At 45.9% G+C, this 13,945-nt stretch overlaps 1 protein-coding gene across 1 annotated transcript in view; it reads right to left on the bottom strand.

Annotated features, from left to right (window-relative positions):
• The window catches only part of CFDP1 (craniofacial development protein 1), a 93,345-nt gene that overhangs the window by 60,324 nt on the left and 19,076 nt on the right, over nt 1-13,945 (bottom strand). The window contains exon 5 of the mRNA XM_077288182.1: nt 13,289-13,408. Coding sequence (XP_077144297.1) covers nt 13,289-13,408 — 120 coding nt within the window. The remainder of the gene's footprint in view (nt 1-13,288; nt 13,409-13,945) is intronic.

Here is a 13,945-nt window from a genome sequence, read left to right as displayed (position 1 = left end):
GCAATCACTTGAAGAATCCATGGATTTTTCGTTATATTCTGCCAACCCCCTAGAAATTTTGGTAACCGACCTCCCACTCTGATGTCATTTATTCGGTTTCCCTGAACCAGGACCCGGGAAGATGGAGTCTCTAGCATTTCCACCTTTGGGATAAGACCATCTCCCAGTTTTCTCCTTCCCCCTGTAGTCTGTCTTCTGACTGGGTCGGGACCAACGAAAGGGCTGGTATTTTTTCATATTTTCATCAGGGGACCCTTTCTTTTTGTCTGAGGCTTTTTCTAATATGTCATCTAGAATTGGCCCAAACACTTTACCCCCTGAGAACGGGATCCCACAAAGTTTATTCTTTGATTGAATATCCCCCGACCAAGTTTTTAGCCAGATAGCTCTTCTGGCTGCATTGGACAAAGACTCGCTTCTGGCGGTGAATTGCACAGACTCCGCTGAAGCATCCGCCATGAATCCTGTTGCGAGCTTTAGTAATGGTAAGGATTTGAGGATCTCTGGAGGTTTTAGCCTTGAGATTGTCCATCCATAGATGCATGGATCGGGCTACAGAGGTTGCTGCTATATTGGCCGTATTATTGCTGCTGAAGATTCCCAAGTTCTCCTAAGCAGTCCATCTGCCTTGCGATCCATTGGTTCCTTCAGCGCAGAGGAGTCCTCAAATGGAATCGCTGTCTTCTTTGCCACTTTAGCCAATTGGAAATTGTGAAAAAAGATTGGAGGAAAGGTGATTTTATTAAGAAATTGTCCAGAGCCGAAGGCAAATGGATATTTAATTTGGACTCATTGAAACCAGCTGGCCTCAACAGTGAGGTTGAGCTATTTGCATTCACCTAGCATATTCCTCACTCCTTTGTATCTAATGAGTTGATCGTATATAAAGCAGCCTCTGTTCTTCATAGGACCATCCCTGACGAAGGAGACCGTGTTCTCCGAAACGTGTTGGAATTGGTCCTTACTACGCCTCGTACCCTCGCCGGTCACATGACCGCCTATGTCACGTAAGGTCCTGCTGGTCAACTTCTCTGCCGCAGACTTCAAGCACGGGCTTTTGTACGCTCGTACGCTGGCGGGGAGCAGGCTTAGGGAGCGTGTGTCACCGGCCGGGACCGTGCTCCTGTTAGCATCTTTTTCTTTTTTCTCTGGCTGCTACTTTCCACCGAGAGGAACTCCACAGCACAGACTCTAACATCTCGATGGTATAGAGAGGAACTTTACAGCACGGATTCCAGCATCTGTACTTCAGAAGTAACCCTTTTATCATCTAACACATACAGCTGTTCTAAATTCAACTAACTTGGGGGACTCTATGCATCAATCGCTTCAATCTTATTTTCTCTGGAGCTAATGAACTTGAATCTTGGGACTTTTTTTCTGCACGTATTTGATGTGGCTTTTTACTATTCGCCGATAGGCTTATTCTAATGGTTTATTTATTTTGTAATAAAGTTGTTCGTTTTTTTTTTACAAGGTATTCTTTTGCGCAAACCATATAGTATATCTAGTTGTTTTTATCGACATTTTTTGTGGAATTGTCTGTGTTTGCAGCAAATACCTGTGCATAGGATTACTCTGCGCCAACCCATTTTTGCTTCTACTATTGAATGTGATTATTAACCGGAAAAACTTTAGTGACTTGAGCATGCAGACCGCCAAACATCTCATCCTGAAATGAGGTTTCCTCTGGAGTGTCCTGTAATTGCATGGTGTTACGTACTGCATGCAGGAGTTCATCTGTATCTGCTGCCGAGAAGAGATATTTCTTTCCTCTTCCTATTGAGTCTTCTCTTTCTTCCTGATCAGACTCTCCGGAATTTTCTTCATGGGAAGATGGGCTGGACTAACTCTGTCTTTTCTGCGATGTTTGCGGTTCTGTCTGGCTGGTCTGGGGAAGATTCAGACTTGAGATGGAAGCCTGAACCTCCTGATGTATCATTACTTCATGTTGGTTAATAATGAAGTATGCTCTTCGCCGACGATTTTAGACGTGCATGACTTGCAAAGTGGCTTCCTCCAGTTCTCTGGTAATCTAGCTGCACAAATGGGACATTTATTCCTCCCAAGTTTTTTTATTTTCAGCTGCAGGGGTGGGAGGCTCTCCCTATAACACACAGTGATCCTAGTATTACCTCCAAGTAAATAGGGGATTAGGAAGTGGCATTGTTGTATGGCTTTGAGTAGCCTACTCACGTGCCCCTGTATTTGTTCTGGGCCCTCAGGTCTGCCTGTGTGTTCCATAAGGAAATTACATTAGCCAGGTGCTCCCTATCAGGATGGCCGGCGACATATACAGCCCCATTCCCCACTTTTATATGCCTTTACCTGGCTGATCCTGCCCTCCTCACCGCGTTCCACGCTGCGTGACCGTGCTGAAAAGCCTCTCCTGAGGCCGGCGCTGCCGCTGGGATCTGCCTGCTGGCAGACATCCGATCAGTGCGCCTGTCGCAGCCGGAAATGACGCGGCTGCCGCGGCTGGAAGCGGCCGCTGCATACAGCCCAGCAGACTGGCGCCCGGACCGAGAGCCCCCGGCGAGGAGGAAGCTGACCAGACCCCAGGAGCAGTGCTACACTGGGGAGGCTGAGGGCCCCCCATCGCAGGTATCAGCAGCAGATGTCTTGCGGTGGGGAAGGGAAAGGCTGGGCCCCCCGATAACCACCATCTGCACAGCACTGTCGGAGGACACGCTTGCCGTTCCTATCCACAGTGGGACAGGAAAAACACTGGTGGGTGTTAAGGGGAGGGTCCTTTTAACCACTTGTTCCTGTCCCACTGACGGTAAGAAGGACGTCCTCCAATGGTGCTGTCAGGTGGTGAACTGGAAAATTACAATTTCCCATTCATTTCTCTCTCCTCTGATATGTCCTAGCATACCAGAAAAGAGAGAAATGGGGTCCCCCGAGCCCCCCTGTACCTCCTCTGCCATCCCCGGACCCTCTGGCTCCGTCCCCCGGCCCTCCACATCATCTTCCTGGAATAAAATGGCTGGCACATGGCAGTGCGCCCACCAAGATCTGCCAGCCGGTACCCGCCAACAATAGGAGATTTTTTCCATTGGTTAATTTTGATCACTATGGTAGGGTCTATCACAGTGATCAAAATTAAAAAAAAATAGTAACACAAACCCCCCTTTAGTTAGGTAAAAATTAAAAAAAACCACATTTTTTTTTCCATTCTATGGTGTTGGGGTGACGGTTGTGGAGTTGGGGTGACTGTTGTGGAGTTGGGACTAGGGATAGGGGCGTTTTGGGGTTAGGGCTGTGTTAGGGTTGGAGTTAGAATTGCAGGGGTTCCACTGTGTAGGTACATCAGGGAGGTCTCCAAATGTGACATGGATTCCAGCCAATTTTGCGTTGCTCCCTCCCTTCTGAGCCCTGCCATGCGCCCAAACAGTGGCTTTCCCCCACATACGGGGTATTGGCGTACTCAGGAGAAATTGCACAACACATTTTGTGGTCCATTTTCTTCTTTTGCCCTTGTGAAAATATAAAAGTTTGGGTCTACAGTAAATTTTTTGTGAAAAAAGTAAAAATGTTAATTTTTTCCTTCCACATTGCTTTAGTTCTCGTGAAGCACCTGAAGGGTTAATAAACTTCTTCAATGTGGTTTTGCGCACCACATTGAAGGGTGCAGTTCTTAGAATGGTGTCACTTTTGGGCATTTTCTGTCATATAGACCCCCCCAAACACTTTAAATGTGAGGTAGTCTGTAAAAAAAAATGGTTTTGTATATTTTGTTGGGAAAATAAGAAATCGCTGGTCAACTTTTGACCCTTATAACGTCCTAACAAAAAAAATATATATATATTTCCAAAATTGTGCTGATGTAAAGTAGACATGTGGGAAATGTTATTTATTAACTATTTTATGTGACACATGTCTCTGATTTAAGAGTACAAAAGTTAAAAGTTTGAAAATTTTCAAAATTTTTGCCAAATTTCCGTTTTTTTTTTTTATAAATAAACGTGACTCATATTGAAGAAATGTTACCACTATCATGAAGTACAATATGTCAAGAAAAAAATTATCTCAGAATCACTGGGACCCATTGAAGCGTTCCAGAGTTATTACCTCAAAGGGACAGGGGTCAGAATTTTAAAAATGGGCTTGGTCATGAAGTACAAAATTGGCTGTCACTAAGGGGTTAACACTGCAAACAATAGGACAACTTTTGTAATTTCTTTCTTCATATCGGAAAATTACTGATGACGCCGATTGTAAAGCAGTAAACAAAAATTAACATGCACACAGCAGTTGAGGTGAGGTGGACATCAAGTGAAGACATTTCACCACACACAAGTTCAAAGCAAGTTATTTAATTCTTTCTTAAATTAAGAGCAGGTAGCAGAAAAAAATGAGTCAAAGTGCAAGTGATAAAAGTAACGCAACGTGTGGACCTGATCGTGTTGACCACATAGTTGCTCTGGATATAGAGTTAGCCCATGAGCTGCTGGAAATCCCGAAAGGGGGATTTTGTAGGAGTATTTCGTTATTGGCAATGTCTGTACAAGCGTTCCTGCGCCTCTGGTCTTCATGTATGTGTACAAGACCCAGAATCGGATCGAAACGTTAGGTCGCTTTTATCACTTGCACTTTATACGCATTTTTCTGCTGCCTGCACTTGATTTAAGAAAAAAATGAGAAAACTTGCATTGAACTTTTTGAGTATTAGATGAAATTTCTACACTTTTGACACACTGATGAGTCGTGAGGTTCCCACACACAATACATGGTCGGCCAGTCCTACTAAATCGGGCAAGTTTGGTCGAAAACCATCTAATGTGTATGGCAAGCTGTAGATAGGAGGGGAAAGATTCACAAGGTTTGTCAAAATTGGGGATTGCAGTTAAAGGGAATCTGTCACCCCCAAAATCGAGGATGAGGTAAGCCCATCGGCATCAGGGGCTTATCTGCAGCATTCTGTAATGCTGTAGATAAATCCCCGATGTATCCTAACAGAGGAGAAAATGGGTATTATACCTACCGATAATTCGGTATCCAGGAGTCCATCCTGACAGCACATTGGAGGACGTCCTCCTCCTCCTTGCAGGGACAGGAAAAACAACACGAGAGGTTAAAAGGTCCCACTCCGCCCCCTTTCCTTTAGTGTTTTGACAAGTACCACACCATGGATAGATATACTTTGCAATATTTATTAACCAAACATATTCCAGCATATGAAATAGTATACATAGGGGGGGAAGTAACAGTGCTGTCAGGATGGACTCCTGGAAACCGAATTATCGGTAGGTATAATACCCATTTTCCAGGACGTCCCCCTGACAGCACATTGGAGAATACCAAAGAAAACCTCCTTTAGGGTGGGACAACTGCTTGGAGAACCTTTCTCCCAAATGATGTTTGCTGAGCTGCTAATACATCTAATTTATAATGCTTACAGAATGTGTTAACCCTAGCCCAAGTTGCGGCCCTGCAAATCTGGTCTAGGGATGCTCCTGCTCCTTCAGCCCATGATGCTGAAATAGCCCTAGTAGAGTGCGCCTTAATTCCTGTAGGGCAATCTACCCCTTCTGATGAATAGGCCTTTGAAATTATAGTTGTGATCCATCTAGCTATTGATGCCTTGGAGGCTTTTTTACCTTTATTCTTACCCCCAAATAGAATGAAAAGATTAGAATCCTTCCTCCAAGAGCTAGTAGCCTCTAGATAATTTAACACTGCCCGTCTAACATCAAGGGAGTGCAAAGCCTGTTCTTTTTCATTGGAAGGGTTCTCACAAAAGGAAGGTAAAAAAAAAAAAAAAAAAAAAAAAACACTATCTCCTGGTTCCGGTTTTTAATCGAGGCAATTTTAGGGATAAATGCTGGATCTAATCTTAGTATTATATGGTCCTCTCGGACCTGAAGGTAAGGATCCTTGATTGACAGAGCCTGAATTTCCCCTACACGTTTAGCCGTTGTAATTGCTACTAAAAAGGCCGTCTTCCAGGTACGTATTGAGATGGACATGTCTTCCTCGAGAGTATAAGGATCCTTACAAAGAGCCCTAAGAACCAAATTTAAGTCCCAGGTGGGAGCTAGCTGTCTTAAGGTAGGCCGTAATCTTTGGACAGCCTTCACAAATCTAATTATCCAAGGGTGGGAGGCCAATGGATAATCCAAGAAAGTACTGAGGGCTGAGATTTGTACCTTAAGAGTACTCGGCCTGAGCCCCAAGTTGAAGCCAGCTTGTAAAAAGTTTAAAACTCTGGGAACATCCAAGGCCCCCGGTATCACGGCCGACCTGCAACTTTCCATGCAAAATTTCCTCCAGATTCTGTGGTAAATGGCTGAGGTAACAGGCTTTCTACTCGCTTGGATGGTTGAAATTACTTCATCCTATAGGCCTCTGGCTTTCAAGATATCCCTCTCAGGATCCATGCTGATAGATGTAATCTCTCCGGGTCTTGGTGTAATACCGGTCCTTGATGAATGGTATCCTTCCATACCGGGAGTTTGATAGGATTTTCCGTTGTCATGGCTCCCAACAATGGAAACCAGCTTCTTTTTGGCCAAAACGGTACAATTGTCAGCACTGTCGCCTGGTCCTCCTGAATCTTCCTGAGCACTACAGGAATGAGTGCTATTGGGGGAAATGCATAAGACAGAGGCTCGTTCCATGTTTGACTTAAGGCATCGACTGCTTCCGGCATATCTGAAGGGTTGAGTGAATAAAATCTGGGCACCTTTGAATTTTTCCTTGTGGCGAACAAATCTATCCCGGGAGTTCCCCAACGATGGCATAGTTCTTGAAAAATTCTTTGATTTAATTCCCATTCGGTTGGACAAACCTTTCTTCTGCTTAGGTAGTCGGCTAGAACATTTTGAGATCCTTCTAAATGCACTGCTGTTATTGACAAGACCGTGTTTTCTGCCCAAGCAAATATTTTTTGTGCCAGATCTTGGAGAGCCTTGTGTCTGGAACCTCCTTGATGTCTCAAAAAGGATACTGCTGTTACATTGTCTGATAAGATCTTTACGTGTCTGTCCTTTAGCTGGGAACGGTTTCTTCTGAGAGCTTCCCAAACCGCGTAAAGTTCTCTGTAATTTGATGACATCTGACTGATCTCTTCGGGCCACTTGCCCTGAAAGAATCTTCCTCCCAAGTGTGCTCCCCATCCCCACTGACTTGCGTCCATGGTGATTACGACACAAGGGGTTGAGATCCAAGGAACACCCACTCTTAGGTGGCAGTCTTGAGTCCACCATCGCAGTGACCTTCTTACCTTCGTTGATAACTGTAGCTTTCTGTCTAATGACGAACGACGACGGTCCCATACCCTGAGGACTTGTTCTTGTAATGGTCTTGAGTGAGCCTGAGCCCATCTGACACAAGGGATGCAAGCTGTCATCTTCCCCAAAACCTTCATGGCAGATCTTATCGTCACTGGACTTCTCAGGAATTCTAAAATCATCTTTTTTATTGAGATCCCCTTGTCCTCTGGCAGGAATGATTGTCTGACCGTAGAATCCAAGAGCACTCCCAGGAATATCTTTCGGGATTCGGGCCTTACATGCGACTTTTCGGTTTACCACCCATCCTAGTTGTTCCAATACTTCTATGACCCGATCTCTGTGTTGCAGAATGTCCTTTGTTCGTGCTATGAGAAGAAAATCGTCCAAGTATGGAATTATTATTATTCCTTGGTTTCTTAAGAAAGCCACCACTTCTGCTACCAACTTCGTGAAAATTCTTGGGGCTGAACCTAGCCCGAATGGGAGGCATTGAAATTGAAAGTGGCAGGTCTGGTCCGGGATTTTCACGGAGAATCTCAGCAGCTCCTGAGATGAGGGGTGAATCGGAACCTGATAATACGCACTCTTCAAATCGAGAGTGCACATTACCGAATCCCAGCTTATCAGGTGAACGGTAGACCTGATGGACTCCATTCTGAATCTTTTGTATCTGACGAATACATTCAGAGGTTTTAAATTTATTATTGTACGGGAACCTCCTGACGACTTTGAAATCGAAAAAAGAGAAGAATAGTGACCTGAGCCTATTTCTTCTGGAGAGGGGACCCGCACTACGACCCCAGAACTGAATAGCTCCTGCAGGTCTGAGAACATAGGAGAGTTTGGTCTTACTACTGTAGGTGCGATACACCTTTGTGGTACGCGGGATACTAGTTCTATTCTGTAACCCTCTGAAATTATTTTTAGGACATAACTGTTGTCTGAGATTTGACCCCAGTGTTTTAGAAAGAGGCTTAGTCTCCCGCCTATACCTATGGCATCATTGTCTTCTAGGTCTATAGCTTGACCCGAAAAGAGAACCCCTTCCCCTTTTGTTTTGAGCATAGGAACCCTTGAAGGTCCCTCTGCTAGATCTCCATTGTTCTCTATACTCTGGCTGTCTGCGAGGGGGAGGGGGAGGAAAGGGTCTTTTCCGAAAGGTTTGAAATTTCCTCGGTTTATCCTCGGGAAATCCTTTCTTACTATCCAATGCGGATTCTAAGATGTCATCTAAAGCCTGACCGAATATCCTGGAGCCTGTAAATGGAATAGCACACAACTTATTTTTAGATGCATTATCTCCTGACCAAGATCTAAGCCAAATAGCTCTTCGGGTTGCGTTAGACAAAGAGCTATTTCTGGCTGCAAATCTAACAGACTCAGCCGAAGTGTCCGCCATGAAGGCCATAGCGGACTTAATGATAGGCAGGGAAGCAATTATATCTGCCCGCGGGGTCTTATTAATTAAATGTTCTTCCAATTGTCCCATCCAAAGGAACATGGATCTTGCTACAGACGTGGCTGCAATGTTCCTTTTTATTAAGGCTGCTGAAGTCTCCCAGGCTCGACGTAAAAGGATATCCGCCTTGCGGTCCATTGCATCTTTGAGACTAGATGAATCCTCAAAAGGTATGGATGTCTTCTTTGCCACCCTGGCTATGGGAACATCTACTTTAGGAATTTCTTCCCATGACTTGATCTCCTCTGGATCGAATGGAAGACGGTTCTTAAGCTCTCGAGACATCACCAATCTACGTTCCGCATCTCTCCATTCCTGTGATATCATCCGATGGATGTGTTCACTCACTGGGAATACTGTTCGTTCCTGACACGTGAGACCTCCAAACATTTGATCTTGTCTAGATCTCGTACGTGGTTCTTCTTTTATCTGCATAGTACTTCTAACAGCTTGAACCAACTCTTCTGTGTCTTCCACTGGAAAATATCTTCTTCCTTGTTCCTCTTCCAGCGGCAATTCTCCTTCTTCCTGGTCTGAATCTCTGAATTCCAATTCTGCTTCTGAGGAATCATCCCGATCCTCCTGATCAGGGTCACTTCTTGGTCTCTTACGGGCCGGAAGGGACTGGACAGATCCCGTCGAGACAATGAGGCTAAAGAATTCTGGACCTCCTCCCGAATTAGACTCCTCATCTCAGATAGCATTGCCGGTTGTTCATCTCTGACAATCTTAGTAATACAGGTGTTGCAGAGAGCTTTCTTGTATGCTTCTGGAAGCTTTACATTACATATGGAGCATCTCTTAGATTTTGACAACACCTTGCCAGACTTCTTTGCCTGAGGGAGGGGAGTCTGAGTGGCCTCTTTATCCTAAGATAAGAATAAGAACTACTCAGTGTGTGTGCGGGCGTATGTGTGTACTCTGCGCACTGCGCACTTACCCCTGTCTCCTCATTTCTGACCTCCATATTTTCTGTTAAAAAATATGCACAGGATCAACATGTGGTCAAACAGACAAATTAAGGGGTATAGCAGCTTCTGCTGCACTCACCCTTAGTCTCCGGCATTTGCAGCAGCCTGGCTGGCACGGGCTCCAACAGTGTCCTGCAGCCGCAGTATCCCACAGATTCAAATCTGGCGCCACCACCTTCCTTCACTCAGGAAGGAGATATTGGATGAACACCAGCGGCGATTCCGGGTTCTTTTTGCGCCTAAAGCGCACGCACTTCCACGTTCCACGAGGTGGAACGCACGCCGGGCAGCGTCCCTCCCCCGGATATGATGTCACCTTACCTTACGATGACACTGGAAGTTCCCTCCAGTATATGCCTGTTACTTCCGCGTTCCACTGCACTCTGCTGCTGGCGCCGGATCCTCCATGTGGCGCCTCCTCTCTCCTGGCGCCTGAACCGAGAGCCCCCCCCCCCCCCCCCCGGGAGGATGCGGTTCAACCCAGGAGCTCGTCCGCTCGACTGGTCTCTGGGCAGAGGGACTCCCCACCGGGAAGTTTCTGCCTTGGGCCACTATTGCGGGGGAAGGATATTGGCCTAGCCGCACGATCCCCCGAGCCCTCCAGATTGGTGAGTTACCGCGCTGTCTTCTCTCGTGTGTCCCTCCATGCAGGGACAGGAAAAAACACTAAAGGAAAGGGGGCGGAGTGGGACCTTTTAACCTCTCGTGTTGTTTTTCCTGTCCCTGCAAGGAGGAGGACGTCCTCCAATGTGCTGTCAGGGGGACGTCCTGGAAAAAGAGGTTATATTATACTCACCCAGGGGCGGTCCCGCTGCTGGTCCGGGTCTGATGGGCGTCACGGTCTGGTCCGGCGCCTCCCATCTTCTTACGATGACGTCCTCTTCTTGTCTTCACGCTGCGGCTCAGGCGTACTTTGTCTGCCCTGTGGAGGGCAGAGCAAAGTATTGCAGTGCGCAGGGGCTGGGCCTCTCTGACCTTTCCTGGCGCCTGCGCACTGCAGTACTTTGCCCTCAACAGGGCAGACAAAGTACGCCGGAGCCGCAGAGTGAATACAAGAAGAGGACGTCATCCTATGAAGATGGGAGGCCCCGGACCGGACCGCGACGCTCATCGGATCGGACCGCCCGCCCAGGTGAGTACAATCTAACCTCTTTTTCTCATCTTTCAGGATACATTGGGGGCTTATCTACAGCATTACAGAATGCTGCAGATAAGCCCCTGATGCCGGTGGGCTTAGCTCACCGTTGATTTTGGGAGTGACAGATTCCCTTTAATGTAAAATTCTTGGTTTCTCCATCTCCACTGCTCCTAGTACTACTCCTATGTCCAGAGCTGGACCTTGGGTTTTCCATTGGTCTCTCTCCAGCATCATGTCCTCTGCTGAGAGAAGCGCAAGCCTGCCCCAGTACTGAGATGGCCATTATTCCTCCCCCGACTATAGAGCGAGCGGCAAGAAGATGCTACACAATACAGATACAACACAGGATCGGATACAGATCCCTGGCTGTGTAATCTGGACATGGGGGTGGGGAACATTTCTGCAAGCGCTTGTTTTTTTTCCAATGGACACAATATGCTATCAGTGAAGCAGACGGCAAAGCTGCTGAGATCACCCACTTCATCCTCAAGAAGCAGGCCTGACCAGGAGCTGCACAGGAAAAGAGGAGATCTTATACTTTTAACCCCATAATGACATGTTAAATAAAGAATTACTCCAGAATTGTTTTTACTTCAGTGCTGGAGTGGCGCCATTAATATAAGTTCCCTCACACTAGTATTATACTTAGCAGCTGCCGTCTACAGCTCTTCCCTGCGCCACTCCAGCCCACGCTGACATGCTGTGACTCACTGGAAGTCAGAGGTAACAGTCCCAAGCTCCCAATGTAAGTGTAGGAGATCCTTGTTCTGGTCTCAGACTTGGGCTATGTGCGCACGATGTATTTTCGTGGCGTTTTTACACGCATAAATGATCCAAAAACGCAATAGAATACTTATGCCAGGTAATGCAATGACAATCCTGAAGTGTTGTGCACGGCCAGAATAAAGTCCTTTATTTGAAATAATCACACAGACTCCTTTATTGAATCTAAACTTACCATACTTACTGAACACCTAATCCCTGACGCCCTTGTGTCCTGCAAACAATCAAAACATAAGAAACCAACATATAACACTATACTGTCCAACGTAGTCCATTTAACACCGAGTGTCCCACGACGATCTCACGGGAGATGTGACTGCTCTACCAGGCCTCCGGCGATACACTGCGGGAGCAATTACCTCCTGTCAGTGTATCACTGCGCTGCCTTGAGAGTTCACAGTAGTTCATTAGCTCTGGTGCTCTCACTTCTACTGCTGTGTGAGAACTTTCCCACGCAGCGGTGCCATAAGTGAGAGCACCGGAGCTGATCAGCTGATGAACTCTCAAGGTAGCTCCATGATACACTGCGGGAGCAATTACCTCCTGTCAGTGTATCACTGCGCTGCCTTGAGAGTTCACAGTAGGTCATTAGCTCTGGTGCTCTCACTTCTACAGCTGTGTGAGAACTTTCCCGTGCAGCGGTGCCGTAAGAGAGAGCACCAGAGCTAATCAGCTGATGAACTCTCACGGTAGCTCCATGATACACTGGCAGCAGGTAATCGCTCCCACAGTGTATCGTCGAAGGCCGGGTGAGATCGCCATGGGACTCTCGGTATTAAATGGCCTACGGCGGAAAGGTGAGTATATGTTGGTTTATTATTTTTGTTTGCAGGAGACACAGGCACTGGAGATTACGCGTCCGGTGAGTATGTATTTTGTATGTGAATATGTATGTAATTATGTAAATGTTTTTTGTTTTGTTTTTTACAATTGAACACAGACGCAGGTTGATGAGACTATTCTCCCATCATCGACTCATGTTGTCTCTGTAAAAGACGTAGCTGGTTGGGAGTAGTAGTCGCATGGGTACACACACACAGACAGACACACACACTCTTCCTTCTTCTGACATCATTTCCTTTGACAATTCCCAGCGTTTTTGGCAAATCTGCAGCAAATCCGCAAACCTTTTTACACCTGCGTTTTTGTTGCAGATTTGACTGACTCAATTTTGAAGTCAATGAGTCAAAAATGCTGCAGAAATGCAAAAAGAATTGACATGCTGCAGAACAAAATGCACTGCAAATGCGGATGGAAAAAGTGCATGCATAAAAAAGGAAGTATTTTCCACTGCATTTTTCTGCCAAGATGCGGAAACCTGGCAGAAATTTCTGCAAGCAAATACGCAACGCGCGCACATAGGAGCAGCGCCAAGAACAGAAGAGGACAGCGGTGAGTAAGTGTAAGACTAGGAACAGGGAACTTCGTGTAGTAGCACAACTCCAGCACGGTGATAAAAAACACTGAAGTGGTGCATTAAGGCATAGTCAGAGGGACAAGTATAGATAGGCTGTTTGACCAGCCTGTCAACTGGCTACTTGCATCTGACATTTTAGACACTATGAGATCTTATTGCGCAAACATTGTTGAATTTGACTTTTTTTTTATATTTTGTATAAATAAGGAACCTCAACTTTTTCTCTAACCAGGAACTCAACTTTTTCCTTTGCCTTGCTCCATTCTTTGATGCAGAACTCACCCTGAGCAGGCGGCTGTGACCGTCCTTGGAGGCACAGGACCCGGGTCTGATTGTCCTTTTTCTTGCTCTTTGATAAAGGCCTTGGCTTCCCTTGATGAGCAATCTACTTCTTTAGTTACCCTGATGAAATAACAGAAAGAGGAAAGTAAACTTTGAAGCTCATAAAAAAAAAAACATATTCTAATCTTGTGTACAAACAGTATAACTACTAAATGCAATGTCTGCAGCCAATGGACTGCAGTACGGCACTCATCACAAGTGTTCGAGTCACTGTACTGTACAGCAAAAAGCGAGCAGTAAACAAAAAGAAAAAAAACAACATGCCCATAATCCCTTCTCTATGCACTGAAACCGGCACTGAGAGGTGGGAGGGACTATGGGTGTGGGGAGCAGTGAATATCCATCTATACACACATATAAACACACATATATGCTGCTAGACTGCAGTGGTGGCCAGTATCCTGAGCAAAGTGTAGTACACATATTAGTAATAACAAGTAATTTTGTAATGTGATCAATTAAAAAACAGAATGGGCAGCAAGGTGGCTCAGTGGTTAGCACTGACACTTTGCAGCCCTGCGTTCAAATTCACTTCATTACCACATGAGTGAGCCTTGGGCACCTAGCACTGTGTCTCCAAATCACCACGTGTCCATC

This window comes from Ranitomeya variabilis, chromosome 2 (assembly GCF_051348905.1).
Source record: "Ranitomeya variabilis isolate aRanVar5 chromosome 2, aRanVar5.hap1, whole genome shotgun sequence".
Classification (NCBI taxonomy): domain Eukaryota; kingdom Metazoa; phylum Chordata; class Amphibia; order Anura; family Dendrobatidae; genus Ranitomeya; species Ranitomeya variabilis.
This window is presented reverse-complemented; position numbering and strand designations above follow the sequence as displayed.